This window comes from Nesoenas mayeri, assembly GCF_963082525.1.
Source record: "Nesoenas mayeri genome assembly, chromosome: 11".
NCBI classification, from domain to species: domain Eukaryota; kingdom Metazoa; phylum Chordata; class Aves; order Columbiformes; family Columbidae; genus Nesoenas; species Nesoenas mayeri.
In genome coordinates, this window is record NC_137563.1 from 17,256,532 (window position 1) to 17,277,734 (window position 21,203).

At 39.2% G+C, this 21,203-nt stretch overlaps 1 protein-coding gene across 1 annotated transcript in view; it reads left to right on the forward strand.

Annotated features, from left to right (window-relative positions):
* Positions 1-21,203, forward strand: part of TLN2 (talin 2) — a 158,703-nt gene that overhangs the window by 97,384 nt on the left and 40,116 nt on the right. The window contains exons 23-38 of the mRNA XM_080351330.1: positions 1,182-1,295; positions 3,177-3,290; positions 4,556-4,690; positions 4,800-4,928; positions 5,524-5,626; positions 6,859-7,067; positions 7,859-7,978; positions 9,141-9,338; positions 11,393-11,532; positions 12,864-12,957; positions 15,367-15,456; positions 16,555-16,677; positions 17,974-18,117; positions 18,307-18,468; positions 19,583-19,723; positions 20,878-21,059. Of these exons, the coding sequence (XP_080207456.1) occupies positions 1,182-1,295; positions 3,177-3,290; positions 4,556-4,690; positions 4,800-4,928; positions 5,524-5,626; positions 6,859-7,067; positions 7,859-7,978; positions 9,141-9,338; positions 11,393-11,532; positions 12,864-12,957; positions 15,367-15,456; positions 16,555-16,677; positions 17,974-18,117; positions 18,307-18,468; positions 19,583-19,723; positions 20,878-21,059 (2,198 nt within the window). The remainder of the gene's footprint in view (positions 1-1,181; positions 1,296-3,176; positions 3,291-4,555; positions 4,691-4,799; positions 4,929-5,523; positions 5,627-6,858; positions 7,068-7,858; positions 7,979-9,140; positions 9,339-11,392; positions 11,533-12,863; positions 12,958-15,366; positions 15,457-16,554; positions 16,678-17,973; positions 18,118-18,306; positions 18,469-19,582; positions 19,724-20,877; positions 21,060-21,203) is intronic.

A 21,203-nucleotide genomic window follows, 5' to 3' on the forward strand; every position in this document is an offset into this window, starting at 1 on the left:
CTATGTGACTTGTCATTTACACACATTATCTTTTGGTAGTTTTACTAGTATATCTGCTAGAGTTTCATGTAGACTTCCATACAAAAATGTGTTGAATTGCACCACATGTAATTAAACTGGTAAATTATTCAGAAAATCAAAGCAGCAGAAACAAAAGTTAAAACCTATATCATAGCTGGTAGCACAGTCAAGGGGAAGAAAGTTTAGTGTGCACTAAGGATAAAATATCTCTGAAGCTGGTCTTGTAGACAAGGTTTGATCTTCCCATTCTCAGCTAAAATGTAGAAAATACAGATTTTAAAAACAAGCCTTTTGTAATTCCTAGTTTCCAGCTGTGGTTTTACAGTAATCTCATTCAAGTGCAATGAGATTAGACAAACAGGGAATCTAAGTAGGTAACCACATTTCAGAAGTGCATTTAAATTACTGCATCTGCCTAGAAACAAAAATCAGGAACTGCATGTACGTAGACTCTATAGAAAGGACTTATTTGTTTTGCTGTTATAACATATACTGCCTTACAAAGGAGTGAAATATGTAATGAAGAAAATCAACTTCACGCTTGGTTGTATTCAGTGGGCCAATTAAAGTATTGTACAACATGTTGTAATACCTTGAATAAATTCTTGAATTTTTCATTTTGTTATAAAGAGAGGTTGACAATAAGACTCCTAGTTATTTGAAGAAGGTGTTATCAGTGCTTTTAGATTCAGTAATATCAGTATTTTGTACCTGTGCATCATTTTAGTATCTTTGCTTTTGCCATGGAGCAATCTTAATAGAAGCTGGCTCCCTTGAGTCTTTCCTTGGTCAGAGGTGTTGATGTAGCAGTGTGAAGCACTCTATGTACTTGGCCTCTTTTCTCTGGCCTTCTTTGTGAGGAGCTAAATTATTAGGCCATTTCTGCTGTCTTTAACTGACTTCTTTTGGTCTTATTGCAACTGATGCTATGAAGGAGTAAGAGCTTAGAATTCTTCTAGTTCCACCTTTTTCTTTATTGGCAAGTTAGAGATGGATAGGCATGTTCAGCTCATTTTCATCTTGAGAGAAGAGCAATCCTGAGTTTCCTTAAGGCAAACAAATCTGTCAAAGTTGTTACTGTCAAAGTTACCTATAATATGTATTTAATCCTCTGAGTTGCTCATACTTCTACTACTGATTTACCTCTGTTTTCTCCAAAGATTGCTGCTAAACAAGCTGCAGCTGCTGCTACTCAGACTATTGCAGCTTCTCAGAATGCAGCTGTTTCAAATAAGAACACAGCAGCCCACCAGCAACTTGTGCAGAGCTGTAAGGTAAACATGCCACAACCCTCTGGACAAATAACTCTTGAACTCTGCTTTATGGGGAACTGAATATCACCTTCTATAATAACACTGTTGCGACCTCAAAACAAGATTAAACAAACAAAAAATAACACCTAACCACCACACACATTCGTATGTATGGATTCTGGAGAACTCTCATTTTATTATCTGTAGTTTCCATATGTTACTGTATGGAGAGCTTTGGAAATCTGAGCTACTGTGAGTGCTGTACTTGGCTTTTGTCACTAGCCCTGTGAACACCTTAGTAGAAAAGACTGACAGGCTTACATACCTCAGCATGTATCTGTTGAGTAACAACTGATCACCTGAAGCAAGTGCTTTAAGTACAAGTTTTGCTGCAGATCAGTCTGCAGCCCTGTATAGGCAGAGCTGTGTTAGCACCGCTGTGTGGAGGATGCTGTTTGCTTGCATGTTTGTACAGTGGCAAGAAGTGCTGGCCACATGTTCAGCACACAAGTGTGCTCTTCTGCAGCTGAGTAGCTCTATGATCAAGATAGGCAGTGGAATGATACATACAGTGAAATGGGACTGGGGTCTGCTGTGGAATAAAGGTAACCTTTGAATTTTCCACAGCAAAGGGTGGAATAGCAATAGTGGTTTATAGTATACTGGAGTGCAATTCTTCTTGAATGAATTGGTTATGTAACTATCAATACTGATCCTGCTGTTCTGATGTACAGCCTGCAAATGCCACCATAAAAGATAAGTTACACCCCTTATTAAGGGGTTAATGTGATTCCTAGCTTGAAGTTAAAGCTGCCAAGATGAGTTTTCAAGGTATGCCTGAAGTCAAGAACGTTTTTATAGTTCCAAGCTAGAATTCTGAGTCTGGTGAAAAGCTGTTCTCTTTTGTGTTTAAGCAACATTTGGCGGCCTAAATTCTAGCTCTGACTAACGTTGCTTGAGGCTTCTTAAAGAAACCGCGTTTGAACAAAAAACTGAAAACGACAATAGAATGCAAAAGGGTTTTCTTCTGGATGGAAGAGCAGTTATGTAGGGAAAGAGAACAAAACCATTAAACAAGGCATCGTTGAAAGCCACATTCAGATTCAGCAAATCCTTTGTGTCATGGTGGTATTCCTAAGAAATGTTGGAATTAAGGATGGTAGCTGCAGTACATCTCAAGATTGTGTTGTAGGCAGCCGTTTATTTCAGTATGATTTTAAAAAAAAAAAGGCAAGCTGATTCACTGTATTGTTTACTGTTCATTCTAATTTGATCTTGATGATGATTTATTACATAGCAGAGAAGATCTGATACCTACTTTTAAACTTTTTTTGGGGGGGAAAAAACATAGTATTGAGTTGCTGAAGTGTTTTTGTGAAATGGATGGACAAGGAGCATGAATCTGGATAGTCCAGGAATAAAGTTTTAGCAGTAGACACTTCAAAATGCTCCAGCCATACTATAAAGTTTGTATTATTAGAAGTCAAGGAAAAGTAGGCTGACGTGCTTGTATGTAAAAGGCATTGTTTTTCTGAAACAAGACATTCTCTGGAAAAATCTGTTACCTCCACTATTGACATTTTAACATGCAAAGGTAGTAATTCAAAATACTTTGCATGTATCTTGGTTTTCACAAAAATCTTGTGTTGTCTTGTAGTATCATTAGGCTAGTGAGTAGCTTGAATAAAGATTTCTTTAAAAGTAGAATGCTTCTGAAAAATCCTAATCTATTAAATCAGTTCCACGGAATCCTAAACAAATTCTATGAAGGCACAAGACTCTTGTACCTGTGAATACTACAGGCTGTGTTTAAGGGTGGTGTGGGGAGAGGGCTTGATTTAGTGTCAGAAGATTTGGATGTTTTATTTATCTACTAAAAACTTCTCCATTTGTTCATTACAGAATGTTGCAGACCACATTCCTCAGTTGGTGCAGGGTGTCAGAGGAAGTCAAGCTCAGGCAGAAGACCTCAGTGCCCAGCTTGCTCTAATAAACTCCAGCCAGAACTTCCTTCAGGTGAAGTGGATCAACCACTGTAGTAGATTCCATCAGAGCAAAAAGCATTTTTTAGTGCTGTATGTTTTCATTTGTGAGAAACAAGCAGTAAACTGTTAAGAACCATGTAAAGATGGTCATGACTGACTGTGAGTCATAGCTAAGGAGAATTTAGCTCCTCAGGTCAGATGGCTGAAGTACTGTTGAATCTGTGGAGACTGAAACCTGCCAAAATTGAGGCTAAAAGTGACAAGAAAACTAATGTGTATGGAGAAGAAACATTCATTGCTGTAGTACTTGCCTTCTGGGAAAGCGTTTAAAGAACAAGATGGAGAGAACTCAGCATCTTTCTAAGCAGCAGTCTCAATATGTGAGACGTTGTAACCTTTCTTAGTGAAGACAAAGTTAGTGTTGCAGCAAGAAGCTCCAGAATTCTTAATAAATAAAAGGGAATATTACCATATTTCCTTTAGATACTAGCCTGCATACGTAATGGAGTTTGATTTAAGTTTTGAATAAAACACAAAATTTGACTCTGTGCTTCTTCCAAAACATCTTAAAAACTAGATAAAATATTGAGAATTGATAACAAAACTATTGGATTTATTGCTAACATTACAAGAAACAAAGAGAATAAACCAATTCTTCATGTAATGAGATGATTGTTACTTGGCACCAGTTAGTCTTGCCTTAAATGGAAACAAAAGCCTTTCATTGATTGCTGTTAGCAGGTTCTTTATCATCTCATCAGGCAGAGGTATTGCAAAACATGCTCTTGCTCTGTTTGAGTATTTTGCTGTATGATTCCATCTGGAGTCATTAAAACGATCCATCTCCCCTCTGGCTCTGTGTGTGTATGGGGGTGATGATGAGAATCAGCGAAGTGTTTTAATTGTATTAGCACCAAACCCTGTGAAGAGTCATTGCTTGAATTACAGTTTTCAATTTACAGAATTTTGGTAGAGTTTAATATTTTTAAGTACTCTACTTGAATACTCAAAGGCCTTAGGTACCAATGTTGGTACCAATGAAGAAGTTGTACTAGTAAAGCACAAATGGGTCCTGCTGCAGAGGACCCTGCCATATGAAGTTATGACAGGGTGCAGCATATGAATAGAAGGTGCATGGTTAAGGAGCAGGGAAGTGCATGAGGTGGTCGCCACAGAAAATCTAGAAACCTCAGGAGTGTGTGAATGGAGGAAGCAGTTTGTTTATTGAACCCTAAGCTTTCTTTAAAGAAACTGAGCTAGTAAAACCATTTGTGTTCTTTGCTTTTTGTTGAACAGCCTGGAAGTAAAATGGTAGCATCAGCTAAAGCTGCAGTCCCCACTGTGACTGATCAAGCAGCAGCAATGCAGTTAAGTCAGTGTGCAAAGAACCTTGCCACCAGCTTAGCTGAGCTTCGAACTGCCTCCCAGAAGGTAGGTCAATACTGTTCTCATCAGCTAAAGCAAGATGGCTTGAAGCATTTAATATTTCTAACAGTGGCTTACAGCTCTTAACAGTGATATTGGTCTGATTTCTGAATAGGCTCATGAAGCATGTGGCCCCATGGAAATCGATTCTGCTTTGAATACAGTCCAGACACTCAAAAATGAACTACAAGATGCGAAGATGGCAGCTGTGGATGGACAGTTAAAACCTCTCCCAGGAGAAACTGTAATTGAGGAAGGATGTTCTTCATTTAAAAACAAAGAAACAAAGTTAGCTGTTAAAAATTTTAAGTACTAGAGGCAAAAGAAGTCATGAGGCTTTGAGTAATGATGATGCTGATAGGATTTTACACTAATTCTCTTAAAAAGAGTACACATTCCTACTACATTCAGAAGCATGTTCTGTAGCAGAATTACTCATAGAACTGTAAAGCATCCTTCTCTGTTGTACAAATTATAATTTAGCATCAGCAATGTTTTGGTCTTTTCTTGTCAAAAAGAATTTACTTTCAATAGTGGTAAAGACGAGAACTCAAGAGTTCTAAGCCTACTAGTCCCGATAGGCTTAGAAAGTGAAATATTTTATTTGGCAAAAAAACCCTCCTTCTCCTCAGATGAAGGTATTGATTTCCACTGCGAGTTATAAAATAGCTTTGTTGTTCATATTACCTAATTAATTTATTTCGCCCTGGATGGGAAAAACATGCTAGTCAGGTTTCAGACAAAACTACATGTGTGTTTGGTATCTTTTAGCAATATTTTAAAAACGAGTATGTTTTAGTTGGGCTTACATAAATTTTATCCTCTGCAATTTTTCACAGCTTGAGAAGTGCGCTCAGGACCTGGGAAGTACATCCAAAGCAGTTGGTTCATCAATGGCTCAGTTGTTAACTTGTGCTGCTCAAGGCAACGAGCACTACACAGGTACTCTTTCACTTATAATGTCTCTGCTTTCCATAAAAGACTTAATAGAAGGTTTTCTTATCACAGACTAGTTAAATCAAGGAATTACTACCTTTTTTTTTTTTACTGCTGATAGTGAATTGTGGCAAGTTACTAGGAATTGCTAGTGTGAATGATATGCTTCATAAAAAATAGCGTTGCAATCTCCCGTGTGTCTGTATATAACCAGAATAGACTGAGATTTCTGTTCAGCTGATCAGAAGAGGAAAAGTTAAAAGGCACTGGTGTTACAATGCTAACATGGCTACTTTCTGGGTTGTGTTTAGTTGTGATGTCCCAGCTTTCTAAACATTTCCAATAGGGATATTTGAACATTCTAATTATTTTTAATGCCTAAGTAAAGATAACCAAGAGGTCTTGTACATCAAATGTTAACCTTTTCTATAGCTTTCTTTTGGTAGCAATAACATTATTTTAACATTATCACTCAAAATATACCACCTACAATAATTGCATATGTTGTTGACTAGACTATGTGCTGATCAGGTCTTTAAGAAAACCATTGAATCTTGTTTTTCATTAAGGGCTGAATTAAATTTCCCAAATAGAAGAATGGGACCACTATTCACACAGTCACACACCTCAGTGCTAGAGCTGATGAACGTTCAATAATGTTGGCCAGACAGGCCACAGAAACTGATTTCATTGCATCCTCTCTGTGACTTCATTCAGTTATTTCAATGTGCTTGTGCTCACAGTGATGTTAGGTTATATCAAGTTGTATCATTCATAATCTCTTTTATTTTTTTTTTTAATTGCTTGAACTTAAGGTGTTGCTGTTTATTCTTTTAAAAATCCAAAACTGTGTTTTCAGCAGTGGCAGAGATGCTGTGGCTCTGAAGTAATGTACACCATTCTTGCAGACAATCACTTTTCCTCATGGTCTGGAGCATGAGTTTTTTCTCATTTCCAGGTTTTAGATTTTCTTCTTTTTCAGTATGTAACTACTGGAGATCTGTTCCTGGAATATGGTCTTTGGAGTAGAATATTTACTTTATGACTGCACTTCAAGTGTTTTTATAGGCAAATGATGCTGTGTATTTCAAATCTGGTCATGTTTGAAGATTTTTATTTTAAACTGCATTTGCCATGTTATTTTGCAATGGCTTCGTTACCTGCAAATTAATCTGTCTTAAAATATAAAGATCATCTTCAAGGGTATTAATAGAATCCTTGATCACATCTGAACATAGGAGTTGCTGCCAGAGAAACTGCTCAGGCTTTGAAGACTTTGGCTCAGGCAGCACGAGGAGTTGCAGCATCTACTACTGACCCTGTGGCAGCACATGCCATGTTGGATTCAGCCAGGGATGTCATGGAAGGCTCTGCGATGCTTATTCAGGAGGCGAAGCAGGCCCTGGCTGCACCAGGGGATGCCGACAGTCAGCAGAGATTAGCTCAGGTAAGTTGCAACTTTAGCAGCTGTGCGAATTATCAAACACCCAGTGAAATTACTTAGAATGCAGCATTAAATAATGAGAGAGAACTACAGAAAATAAGGCTGCAAGGGCTGTCAGCTTTCTGTGCCTTCCAGCAGCTCTGAGATAGTAACATCCCACTTATGTTAAACAATACAGATGGTGCAGAGTCTGATATTTTTGTCATGTTTTAGAAAAGTAAACTTTTTCAAAGATGTAGTTAAGTTGTCTTACCTGCAATGTATTTGAGTAGACTGCTTGTCTGCCAAAATGAAACAACTGTTGAACTGATCATTATTAAATAAAGGGTCTGTATTCATGTTGTATTGAAAAAGTAAATGCATGCTTTCTGCACATGTGGCATCACTGCTTTTGAAGACACTCAGGAGTAACAGGTTCTTTTTCACTGTTTTTAAATGTTCCATAATTGGCCTCTATTTTAAATAATTTCTTATCAGGAGACTAATCAGGACTTTGAAAAAAGGTGTATGCAAAGCATTTCTGTGATTAGCATATTGTTAACTTCAGGGATGTTCCAATATCTGCAGTGCTGCAGCCTTTATGCTGGGTGCCAGGAGCAGTTATGGAGCTGCCCTGCCAACACTACCCATCAATGAGTGAGTGTAAATAATGACTACAGGTAAGCAAATCAGGAAAGTTGCAAGCCCAAAAATGATCAGAATGTAGGAACTGCTGGCTGTAGAACGTGCCTGCTATTGGATAAATGACCACTTAAGCCATTCTCAGTGTGGGTGTGTTTACTTATGTGTTGTAGGTGGCAAAAGCAGTGTCTCACTCTTTGAATAACTGCGTGAATTGTCTACCTGGACAAAAGGATGTGGATGTGGCCTTGAAGAGTATTGGAGAGTCTAGTAAGAAGCTGCTTGTTGATTCGGTGAGATGTCTTTTAACGTAGAAATTCCAGAGAAAAGAAGAGCAAGTCTGGGTTCCCCATGTATCAGTTATTATTCAGTTAAAGTGCTCTAAATATACTTCATGTAAATTTTGTTTACAATTATTTAGCTTTAAATTGCTGCTGCTATGGCTGAAATGCCATTCTTCTAGCTTACGGGCAAGGTGAAATATTTCTATGCTTTGTGAAGGCAATCTTAAAGTTGTTGTCATAGATCACAATTAGCTGGTTTTTTGGAAGTTCCAACTGTGACTTAATGTTTTGAAGAATATGAAAATTAGAAAATTATAATCTATGTCTCACCTAGAAGTGATCAGTTTAAGGAGCATTGTGGTCAGTCAAAAAATGTTTGGTGCATCTATGGGCATTTTGCGCAAGGAGAAGAATTGTTATATTTCTGTTTAACTGCACCAATGTTAAAAAACAAAAAACAAACAAAAACCCAAACAAAAAACAAACAAACAAAAAACAAACAAACAAAACAATAAAAGCCAACACTTTCTGTGCCCTGGTCACTTGCCAGAAGGTTATACGATTTGAACAACTTTTTTCTGTATCTGCCAGTGATCTTTCTACCCTGTGGATGAAAAAGGAGTTGTACAGGGTATTTCAAAAAGATGGACCCAACTTCAAAGATATAGAGATTTCAGATTTGGTCCATTGTTTTGAAATACCCTGTATTTTCATGTTTCTGCAATGCCTTTTGATAAAACCAGGTCAGGGGTTAAGAGTTGTGGAGAGCTGCAAATACTTGTGTGGTGTTCTGGAAAGCTTGTTTGTGGAAGGAAATGATGACCTGAAGACCAAAATTCTGCAACTTTTGCCACTGACTTTATCACTTTGAAATTCAAAGTTTAAGCATAAAATAGCTGTTGTCATCTCTAGCCTTTGAAAGGCTTGCGTATTGGTCTGTTCCTTGAAATAAACAGCGGGACTAAGATTGCTGCATATATTTCTAGTTAACAGCTGTCCCACAGCTGGACTATTTTGCGTTCGGAACTGAATCACTGGCAGCCCAGTTGCAGTACTCTGTTCTAGCTTGTGTGTGTTGCATTTAGTGTTCTGGAACTGTGATGAACTTTCCAGTCATGAAGGCCTGGTGTGACGTGACAGACAATAAAATACAGCACTTGCTCTCTTACAGCTACCTCCCAGTTCTAAGTCATTTCAAGAAGCTCAGAGTGAACTGAACCAGGCAGCAGCAGACCTGAATCAGTCAGCAGGAGAAGTCGTCCATGCTACACGGGGCCAAAGTGGGGAACTGGCTGCAGCCTCTGGAAAATTCAGTGATGATTTTGATGAATTTCTTGATGCTGGTATTGAAATGGCTGGACAAGCACAAGTGAGTGTTTTGTCTTGCTGATTGGGACCAAGGATTGTCTTGGCCATAGTATTTTGCAATGCAGTATCTTGGTTATCTCGTAGCACAATACAATATGCTAGTGTGAGCCTCTCCAAATAGACAGGTGGTGTTTGATATGAAGCAGTCATCCGTAACTGGTTATCTGGAGTGAAGTCAACTCAGCATTTGCATTTTACTCAGGATACTGGTATTTGTTCCTATGCCCAGTCAGAAATACGACTTCATACTCAACCTCTCAAAGCTTATGGAAAGAGTTGCTTCTGTTTTGGTAGAACTACCATGAAGCATAGTTTATGTGAACACTGTTCAAAATTTAGCCCCTTTCTTTGCTAACTTTCAAATGCCTTCAGTAGAGGAAGGAAAAAAGGTGCATTTAAAATCCAGACTTGATATTACTCTATGGTGTGTGCTGGTGTGGACTTGCTACAGAGTGGAGTGAGTGCTTGAAGAGGGCTGGCTAAAATGCCATGAATCGGACAGCAAGCACTTGGACTTCTCTTTAGTGATTTAAATCTGGCAGAGTTCTATTGTGATGAACTCTGTGTCAGGAATGTTGTCCCCTATTACCTAACTTATTCCTAGTAGGCTAGGTACTCATTTGAAGTTGGAGATATTGCCTTCATTTTATCTTATTGGGTTTAGGTGTACTGAATTGCATTAATAGATCATTTGGAGATGATTTAACGTAACAAATGTCAGCATATAAAAGAGGGCCATATACCAGGAGAGCTAGGAGGACTGACAGACAAAAAGGATGTGCAGACTGTTGCCCTAGTTAGTAGGAAGGACAGGTAAACCTAAGAAATGATTGCTGAAAGAAAACTAACCAGAAAGTCTTGAGTGTGCCAGTTCTTTGGAGTAATTTACAAAGTGTCTGTATAGAGCAGATGCTTTGTAGGTATAGCTGAGTAGAGAGATTGAACAATGCTGTTTATTCTCTATCAAAACTTAATCATTCAGGTTCCAAATCCGTGAAGTGGGTTAGGCACTAAATATCGGCTGATTCTCTGAAACCGAGAAGTTAGGTACCTGACTAGCTTTTTAGCCATTTAACTTGTAGAATATTTTGTTTGAGGCCATCCAATGAAGGCAAAGGTAGAAATGACACTGCAGAAAGCTGCTTAAAGGATAATTCTGGCTGCTGCTGGTTTGCTTACCCTGCTGACATTGGGGATGATAACTATCTTACAAATGGCTGATCATTCAAAAGAGAATGTTTTCTGTCTGTGTATAGATAGTTGCCCCAAACAGAAGCAATACTGGGTATTTCAGGTGCCCGCTAAAATGGGGAGGGAGGGAGACAGCAGAATGTAAATACAGAGTAAAAGCTATTCGCATCAGCTGAGGTAATATGCAACCTTTTTACATACAACCCTGAACAGACTGTTAGAAGGAATTCACGTCTGCTGATCACTGACAGAAGCAGCTAGTCCCAGCTATTTGCTGGGATAATGCAGTACTTCCCTGGAATCGTGTGCATATGTATGTTTTCCTTTTCAAGCCATGGCTTCAAATAAGTAACAGAACATCCAAGTCAGAATGTTTACTGAAGCAGGCTTACAGAAACATATGTTCTTGGGATAGAGGACTTTCTGGAGGGTTCTTTCTGTGTGAGTAATCCCAGTTAGATGCTAGAAAGCCTGTGGGCTACACAGAGGATGCCAGAATACAGACAGTGTACACTGACTGAATAATGTGGATCAGCTGTGCCAGGCAGAGACGCATGAGAGTCTTGACAACAAAAGCATTGTTCAACAAGTAGTAAAGTTTATCCATTCCTCATTTGTGAATACTGCCTTTGTTAGAATCCAAGCTATTTGGGTTTTATATGGGTTTCTTTTTTCTGTGATGTAGGTGAAGCTAGAGGCACCTGTCTGGGTGAACAGAGGCTTTGGTCCATGTCCTTTCCCAGAGTATGTGCCCCTGCATGACGGTTTCAGGTGGATAACCAAACCGGGTTTACAAATGTGGCTTTAGCACAATCTCTTTATTGCAAATGCTGCCCTTAATGCTATGCTGCTGTGGCCTTGCAGACTAAAGAGGACCAGATTCAAGTAATAGGGAACCTCAAGAGCATCTCTATGGCTTCCAGCAAGCTGTTACTAGCTGCCAAGTCTCTGTCTGTTGATCCTGGAGCTCCAAATGCCAAGAACCTCCTAGCAGCAGCAGCAAGGTAAGGACGTGTTGCTTACTTTAGGTTTTCATAAGATATTTGCTTTTCTCTGTAATATTTATAATGTGTTTGTATATTCTTCTGCTATTGACACTTAACTGAGTGTTTGGAACTTGCAGTTCTCTTTAAATGACTGTAGGCTGGAGGAAAAATGCTTATTTTTGGAGTTCCTTAACTGGCTTGGTGGAAATAAGAACCGAACCAGCAGTGAGAGAGTTGGCCTGGCTTTTGAAAGAGACTTGTGTGTTTTATCTACTTTCTTTACTATCACTGTTCTGAGAAGGCAGTAGCTAACAAACAGCAAGCCTCTCCTCTCAATCCCTAACAAAGAAACTGAGGAATGTTGTTCTATAGAATGTGCTTTTATCATGTTGTGACTACTTACCACTGACAGTGTATATGATCCAGAACACTTTGAAAGGGTTAGATACTATGTTTATTTAGTGGAAGATACCCTTTCTTTAAGGGTTCTACCCACCATGCCCTGAATTTCATCTTGTGGACCCTGTTTCTCAACCAAGTTGCTCAGTGTTTTTGTGAAAAAGAACATTGCATTTCAGTATTTGACTGGATAATCACCTCTCCTTTCCTTTTCAAAACCTTTAAACATTTTTTTTTCTGAATTAACTTTTTATTCAATTATCAAAGTTTTTAAATGGAATGTTCAAATATTAAACTGAAAGGGGACTTCTGAAAGACAGACAGACATCACACCTAGAAATGTCAGTGTTAAATCAGGTGAATGCCTGAGATCATGTGGATGTGACTTATAATACTGTCTTCCAAAATGTTTACACCTACCAAGATTAGCCTAGAGAGGAAATAAGTTAAGACTGTTACTTCCGTGGGGATAATGTAGTTTACATTTGTCCTGGACCTTGGAATCATCCCTTTCTAATAGCAATAACTTATTTATAAAAAATATATACACTCCTTTAATAAAGCATGCACTTATTTATATGCTCTATCTAATGAGAACAAATGTGGCTTTTAGAGTGCTCGCAGTCCTCTTCCACTTGGGTTGGGATGTGAGAGGCCACCTTCCTGCTTCTACTGCTTCCAAATAGTTTTAAACGTAATGCTTGTATGTTGGGTGTATTACTAGGCACTGCTTTAGTGAGAATGTTTTTGCTCCTATGAGCCTTGTTAAATAAGAGGTCTCTAGGTGAACTGTTCAACATGTAGTTAATCCCCAAACACTGAAAAGAAAAAATGTGGTAGAACACGAGTGTTTAAAATCTTCATGCAGTGTACAGTTAATGAAACAGAAGTTCTAACAAGAGGAATAGTTTAACTTTAAAATATACCTCTTTTCCTTCTACTTTCCCTAGAGCTGTGACTGAGAGTATAAACCAGCTCATCACACTGTGCACCCAGCAAGCTCCTGGGCAGAAGGAATGTGATAACGCACTCCGAGAACTGGAGGTACTACTACCTTTCAAAAGTTCTTAAGAATGAAAATGGGGCTCAGATGTTTGTTTCCTTTGGTTTCTTTGTCTGATTAGCTGCTAACACTGTCTTCTCACCTGGTATCTATGTCAGGGGTTTTAATTGCAAATGAGGTAAGCACAGAACTCCTGTGAACATCTTGTAGTTTTGACCAGAATGAATTTCATTGCTCTGTTCCCATCTCCTGTTCCCCGCCCCTCTAGAGGTAGTTCAGTCCTTATTACTCATATTTACTGTGAATTAAAGAAGAATCATGATGAGATGGACATTTCCACTGCAAACAGTGCATTAGAGAGAGATGCAGTACTTGATTTTTCTGCTTATAGGCTGTCGTTACTGACATCCCACTTCAGGATTCCATTTACAGTGTTTACCCTGTTACTCCCTGTCATTTCTTAGCGTAGATTTTGATGCCTTTTATCTGCTTTGTCACAGCCAAGCTGATGTGGCTCGTGTGTCAATACAGGTTTTTGCAAGGTTTATGTTCTGGTTTATTAGTGAAATGTTTGGCTAAATAGCAAGTAGCAAGGTCAGTTGAAAGACCTAATTCAAAGAGTCTGCACTGATCACAGGGACAGTTGCTTGCAGTAGTAGGAAATAGCATCTTTGTAATTAAAGTAAATATTTCCTTGATGACAAGGTCAAAACACTGAGGGATGACTGGCTTTGTGTGGAGAACATAAAATGCCTTCAAGCTTTTTCTTTCTGCCCTTTGGCATCAAAAGGATACCACGATCATTGGAATGTATTCCAGAATATTGTGTGATTTTGTAAAATGCAAGTCCACAGCCATCACCCCAAAATATTGATAGGAGTTTGCCTAGGAACTGATTTGTACTTCTGAATTCTCCCCTTGGGCAAAGAGAGTGGCAGCAGGTCTAAATAAGAGGAAAACTGGAAATTGGGCCATAGGGTAATGGCTGCCTGAAATCACTGCAGAATGTAGGGTGGAGCAAGCAGGAGGAAGGAAGCACCATTGCTCAGAACTTCCTGAAAGGGCACCAGGAGACCTGTAAAATAGCAGGGATGTGAAAGGTCAGAATTCCCAGCTAATGAGCCACAGAAAACTGAGAGCTTAGGGGAGAAATGTAGGGCAGAATAGCTTTAAGAAGCCATTGCAGAGGGTTCTGTACCAATAGCGTGGATTGTGAGCAGAGCCTGGGAAGAGAAGGAACATCTGTAGCATCTTGAACTTCAGGAAATGCTTCTCTGAGAGGGACAGTTAGCAAGGAACTGGGTGAATGAAATTAGATTAATTTCTGAGAAAAGTAGAACTGGGGCAAGACCACACAGTCCTAAAGCCAGACTGAAGACTGGTATCAAAGTGACCTGAGGAACCTGTCATATTTTGGGGAAAGCATTCTTAGCAGTCTTTCAATTTCTCTTTACAATGATTCTCTAGATATGACTTTTTCACATCTCCTTGTGCTCACAGTTTAATTGCTTGTAAGGCTTTAAGTTAAGCTATCACTTTTAAAAAGCAATAGATGAGCTCTTAAAACTGTAGTTGTATCTTAATGTTAGGAGTTTGGTTATGAGAAAAGTCTAAGAGTTTAAAATCATGCCTAGATTTCTCTCAGATGGAAGGCAAACATCAGATGTGGATGTTATCTTTCTATTCTTACGGATTTCACTTCAATCAGAAGGATTAAGTCTTTTCCACCTGATATTTGGCAGAAAAGTGTGTTCCTCCAAACTTAGAAAAAGGCATATTACAGATTTTTTACATATAAGAGGATGCTTCTGCTACTTCTTACAGGTTTTTACAAGTTTTTTCATCTAAATGCATTAATTCCTCTCAATGAATAGGTGACTTTCACATTGTTATACCCAGGAATCAGAATCACCTCAGAAAAACAGTTAAACGCAACTAGAATATGTAGTTTTCTGGCAGAGGGAGCTGTGCTGGTGGAAGCCATTGATACAATAGTAAGAGGCAGGCAGTTGGTTGACTTGCACTTTGGTAGCACTTTGTGTCTCTAGACAGTGCTCAACAAATGGTAGCTGGTTTTCTTATCACTCTTGTAATTCCTCTTATGAAGTTCAAAATAGTATTGAAAACATGTATTGGACTATGGACAAATGACAGAAAACCAGGTTACCTCATGTCAGTCAAGCATCGCTAGCTGACCATTAAATCACTCATCACAAACACAAGGTAAACCACATTAGCCCATACTTGCAGTAGATTTTTAGTGCACAAATGTGTAGTTACCACAGTTGAGTTAATGTAGGGCAGCATTTGATGTGTAGGTTTGCCTGCTTGCTGGAGGCCAAGTTGTAAGATTACATTGGTATGAGCAGGATGGTTGTGGTGGTCTGAGTTCTTCTCAGCTCAGTATTTCAGGCTCTGTCAATAATCAGAGTTATCTTTCATTATTACAGACAGTTAAGGGAATGCTGGATAACCCCAATGAACCTGTGAGCGATCTCTCATATTTTGATTGTATTGAGGGCGTAATGGAAAACTCAAAGGTAAGTTCCTTTTCCCACCTCTGTGCCAACTCTAAAGTGCATTTTGATTCTCAGAAGTTTCCATGTGCATATGCAATGTTAGAAACACAGCATAGTGTTTACAGCTAAAACGTGTGCTGCATTCCTTGATAAAACTCATCCTGAAATAGGTCTCTTACAGGTAACTTCAGTTTTTGGTTGCTTAGAAGGCGTATTGCCTCGTTGAGAAATGAGTTGACTGATATGCAATGCTGTTCAAGTTCACCCCTCTCTCCTGTGTATTAGAGAGCGTGTCATACTTTGATGTATTTTGACTGCAGCTATGTTAGAATGGCCCAAAGCATAAAAGAGAGGCTTGGCAATGAAATATCATAGTATCATTCTGTGCAAAACATCTTAGAGAAGTGTCTGAACAGTCCAGATATTCTGGCACATCAGAAAACCTATGTGATATCTCTCAGGTTATTTTTAAATGTACTATGCTATACATCTTGGAAGCTTTGCTTTTGGTGTCTTTGTTATTTGGTGTGTTGGAATTGTTTCAGATAACTTCTTCTCTAAAAGAAAGTGCTTAATGGACGTACATGTCATCTGTCCTACTGCAGTCAGAACTTATTTTGAATTTTAAAAGAAAACAAACAGAATTCAGTGGGAGACACTGTGGGAATTAATGTGTATTCTGACATTCAGATAGTTCCAGCAGACCAGATGCAATTTCATTTCCACTGAGTGTCAGTGAGTTGGGAGGCAAATAAGATCCCAGATGTGTTGACAGCAGCTGTGGGACTGCCTGTTGTGTTCTGCAATTGACTTGTACCTAGCACCAGGCTAGCTGTGATAGCCAGAGGATGACAGCAAAAACAGGGAGGGTTAATTCTGCATCCTCATAGTCACTTGTGCTGTAGTCATGTTTATGTCAATCCAGTGTTGATCCACATGCCTTATTCCTTATGCCACACAGAGGTATGTGCCCAATTCAGTGAAGTTGTTAACTAGCTAAAACTTTGGGAAGCCAAGTCATAGAGGTTTGTAGGCCAGATCTGGCTCTGGCCAGGAATCCCCTGTCTTTGAGGGATAGAGAAGCATGTTGGTAATGTAACTTTGCTTTTTATTTCTGAGGTTCTTGGAGAATCCATGGCGGGCATTTCCCAGAATGCAAAAACTGGAGATCTTTTAGTCTTTGGAGAATGTGTTGGAGTTGCATCCAAGGCTCTTTGTGGCCTTACAGAGGCAGCAGCTCAGGTAAGCCACTCCAGTCTGTAAAGCAAGTATATGCTTTTACTTCTTTAGCAAGTTCATGTTGTGGGTGTGTAAATCTGAGATTTACTTCCTTGTGGCCAAACAAATGATGACCTTGTACTATGTGGCATCCTCTCTGTAGATCCACAGAAACTGTGCATACAGTGCTATGTGCTGTAGAAGCAACAGAATGCAATAATATGCATATTTTATAAGGAAGGGAAATGCCCTCAAAAAGGAAACTGTTCTGAGGATAAAGCGAAAGTCAAAGCTGCAGCATATGGAATTCACGAGTGCAGCTCAAGCTCTAAACTACTACATCATAGAGAAGCACACAAAAACCAGCCACAGTAAAAGTTACTGAATCAAGACTTAGTTTGTAAAAGTTTGTAAGGAGCACTAGTAATTTCTGACATTTTAAATAATAAGCAACATGTTTCAGCTGCTCATATACTTTATGGAATAACCAAAATTTTTAAGCTACTACAAGTTAGAGTCTGGAAGTGGTGACTGTGGTTTCTCTGACCTGATAACTGGGTGCCTTGAACTCTTGAGAGCTGATAAAGCCCCTTCAGTGAAATATTTGACTGCAGGGGATCATGCTCTGCATCTGCAAACCACTGCTTGATTTCCCCAAATGTGGAATGTCTCAGTACAGACTTAGTCTCCTGCACATGTAAACCTGCATTGCCTTATTTACGTATCAGGGTGACAGATAGTTGTATCCATAATAGAAGTTCATCAAGAAATTTTCAAATACTTCAACAGCTGAGACAATTCTTTCTTGTTGAGAGCTATGAAACTTATTTCATTGAGAAAAAAAGTTTGGCCATCAGACATCTTGAGCTGCAGTGGACCAGCAACTGCAGACTTGATGTGTCCTACCCTCAGCAGTAGTGTGTTTGCTGTGGATTGCTTTTCTACTCAGCCTTGACCCAAACCCTCACCACCTCCAGATATGGCTGATCTAGTAAATAATTTGCTGATGCTCGTGACCATTAAGGCTCTTTCCACTGGCTATGCAAGTGAAAAATGACGTTTCCAGGCCTATCAGCTGCTTAAACAGCAGACATTTTGTTTTGACTAAATATATTTCACAAGTGTAAGGATAAGTTTTCTTGGTTTCAGAGGATTCTGGAAATGTATTAGTAAAAAAAGAAGGTAATATTACTTCACAGTATGATTTGTGAATTAACTCTGTCCACTGGATGCTATGACATGTGGCAATTTTATCATAGAACCAAGATGGATTTTTGCATTGTTTCTTAGGATTTTTTTTCTTCTTTTCTCCATTTCTAGGCTGCCTACCTGGTTGGCATCTCAGATCCAAACAGTCAGGCTGGTCAGCAGGGTCTGGTTGACCCAATTCAGTTTGCCAGAGCCAATCAAGCAATCCAGATGGCTTGCCAGAATTTGGTAGATCCAGCAAGCAGCCCATCACAGGTGATTCCAGAGGACTGCAGTGAGACCGCCATAGTTAGGACACATGACTGCGCTTTCTTTGCAACCGAGCAAAGGGGTTTTGGTTTGAAACTGTTGTATGTCTTAGAACTGCGACTCTGCAGAGTTGGGGTGTAGTAACTGTCATGCTCCTTTGATAATCTGCTTGATTTGTGCTGTCTATTTTTTCAGGTATTATCAGCTGCCACAATTGTGGCCAAACATACTTCTGCTTTGTGCAATGCTTGTCGCATTGCTTCATCAAAGACAGCAAATCCCGTTGCCAAGAGACACTTTGTGCAGTCTGCCAAGGAAGTTGCAAACAGCACTGCTAACCTGGTTAAAACTATCAAGGTACATATGCTGCTTAATTGTGCTTTTTTCTTCCGTTGTGGTGTGTTTGTTGTTTTTTTTTCCTCTCTTGTTGAGACAGAATCAGAACAGTTATAATTTTTTTTTTTGCTTTTGTGATATGTGTAGTTTGAGAAATCATTAATTACATTTTTGAGGACCTGAACTGGAAAACACTTTCAGTGGTATAAGAATGCTGTAGTTAAGATGGAAAGAACTGGGCAATATCAGCATTAGGAGAGGCAGCTGGCCCATCCAGTAGGAGACACCTCTGTGTTGATGTATTCAATGAACTTGCACCAGGAGAATAATTTGCGAGCAACTGAATGTGAAGATTTTTAATGGTGTTACGTTGCTGAATATCTAGGGGTTTGTGGAGGTATTTCTGTCAGCATTACCATACCTATGAGAGAAAAATAAAGAAACAAATAACACTGAGAACTAAACAGAAGCCATTTATGTTGCTGCCATTTACTAGTCTCCTGATAATATTAATCTTTTATTTTCCAAATGCCTGCCTGAAGTTTTGCAGGAGGTAGCTTTTCCTCCTGCAAGCAGAAATAATACTTGTGAAGCTGTAGAGGACATATGATTCTAAATCCTTCTGGAAGCCATTAGCTGATCTACTGGAATTCTTCAAATAATTATGGTCTTAGGACTGGAAGCTTCTATTACATAGAAGGTCCTTCATATTGAACTATTTCCTATGAGATTATGGAAGAGATCAGTTGACTCATGTGAAAATGAGAGCAATAAATTTGTTTGTTTAAAAAAAGGTGAAAATCAGTCTGTAGGAAAGAAGAAGCACCTTGCTAGCCACTTCCACCCTTTAGAGTGCAAGGTGCGAAGACACAACTTTGAGAGTCACTAGTGCGATGATGAAAAACCTTTATTCACTCTTGTGAAGCAAAACAGCAGTTTTAAGTTTAGGGTCAATAACCAGCTAAGGTAAGAAATACATCCTTAAAGCATCACATTCTGTGCATCAGCCTTGTTTGTGGAGGAACTTTCACATGTCTTAAACACACAACAATTTAAAACTATGAAGAACTAAACTATTTTCCTTCAATTTTGCAAAGAAACTCATTCAGACAGAACTCCATTATTTGATTTGCAGGCCCTGGATGGTGATTTCTCTGAAGAGAACCGCAACAAGTGCAGAATTGCTACAGCACCTTTGATAGAGGCTGTGGAAAATCTGACGGCATTTGCTTCAAATCCAGAATTTGTCAGCATACCAGCGCAGATCAGCACTGAGGTAAGGCAGGATGTGCCACTCCCACCCTCCAAGTTGAAAATGTTGAATTAATCATGTGTTGTGAGAGGAAGTGAGTGTGAGGACCTGACCCCACAGTGTCTGTATGGGTTCCTGGGTGTTCATAGGGTGTTCTGGTGCCTTTCACTTAATCTCTGACCTTGAATTTTGCACCAGCAGGGTAAAACTAGTTAGGCTACAGTAAGCGCCGCCAGTCTCCTGTTAGCAAAGTGACTCGTGTGACTCGCATGTCTTGTTAGCTGGATTCTTCCATGTGATAAAGTAATAAATATCCCTTTTTCCCTCGAGCAGTTTTAACAAATGGCACCTAAGTAATTCTGGAAGGGATTGAGGGGACATTGCTGGGGTTTTTCACTCCAAAAATGACGCATTCGTGATAAGGAGAAGCAGGTTTTTTGGGAAGAATAACTTCTCTACCCTTGACCCCTGTAACTACAACAGGATAGTATTTAAAGTAACTAATAAAGGTTTTTTGGGGAGGATGAAGGAGCACACAAACAAACAAAACAACACAAAACCAAACAAGTGAAAAACCCCCACAATAAAATAAATCCTTCAAGCTTCATAAAAGCTTTGAAATAGAGGTTGTGTACTGACTCTCCAACTGCTCTTCCCTGGTTTGGGCAGCCGCGGTTCCAGCTGGCAATATCAGGTGATGCAGTAGCTATTGCAATCTTTACATTGTAGGACTGTAACTGAAATCTAAGCCTACCCTCTAGTACCTGGGTTTACCAGATTCTGGCAACAGAATAGGGAGGTGGTGACTCAGTTAGACCATCCTAGTCCAACTAATTCCTGCAAAAAGAGCACACTTGGTTGGGTCTTGCCAGTTCTGTGGCAAAGTTGGTTTTCAGTTTTATCTCCGTAGGCTCCAATTGGACAAGTGTCATTGTTTTTTTCTGTTTCTCAGCTGGATGGTGCCTTTCTAAACTTGGAAAGTGTTTCTTCAATATGTTAGAAAGAAAATGTTTGGACTGCAATGATTTTAGTACTATTTCTGTGCTGACTATCTGTGAAAATAATAAATAGTAATGCTGTTTTAATGCTGTTAAAGAGATTTTTAGGAGCAGAAAGTGTGAACAAACTCAAATAATTATTGAAACCTTCTTTTTGTCCCTGAACCTTTCCAACCACAGGGGTCGCGAGCACAGGAACCAATTCTAGTATCTGCTAAAACAATGTTGGAGAGCTCATCTCTATTGATCAAAACTGCTCGTTCTCTGGCTATTAATCCAAAAGATCCTCCTACGTGGTCTGTGCTAGCCGGGCATTCCCACACTGTCTCAGATTCTATCAAGAGTCTTATCACCTCTATCAGGTACGTCTTTTGCAGTAACAAAACTGTAGTTACCATTGAGCAGCTGTTCACAAAGAATAATACTGTATGGCTGTTAGCGCTGTGGTATTTTTCACTAATGGAAATTATTTATTCTGGGATGCACAGTATCTCCCCAGTTACACT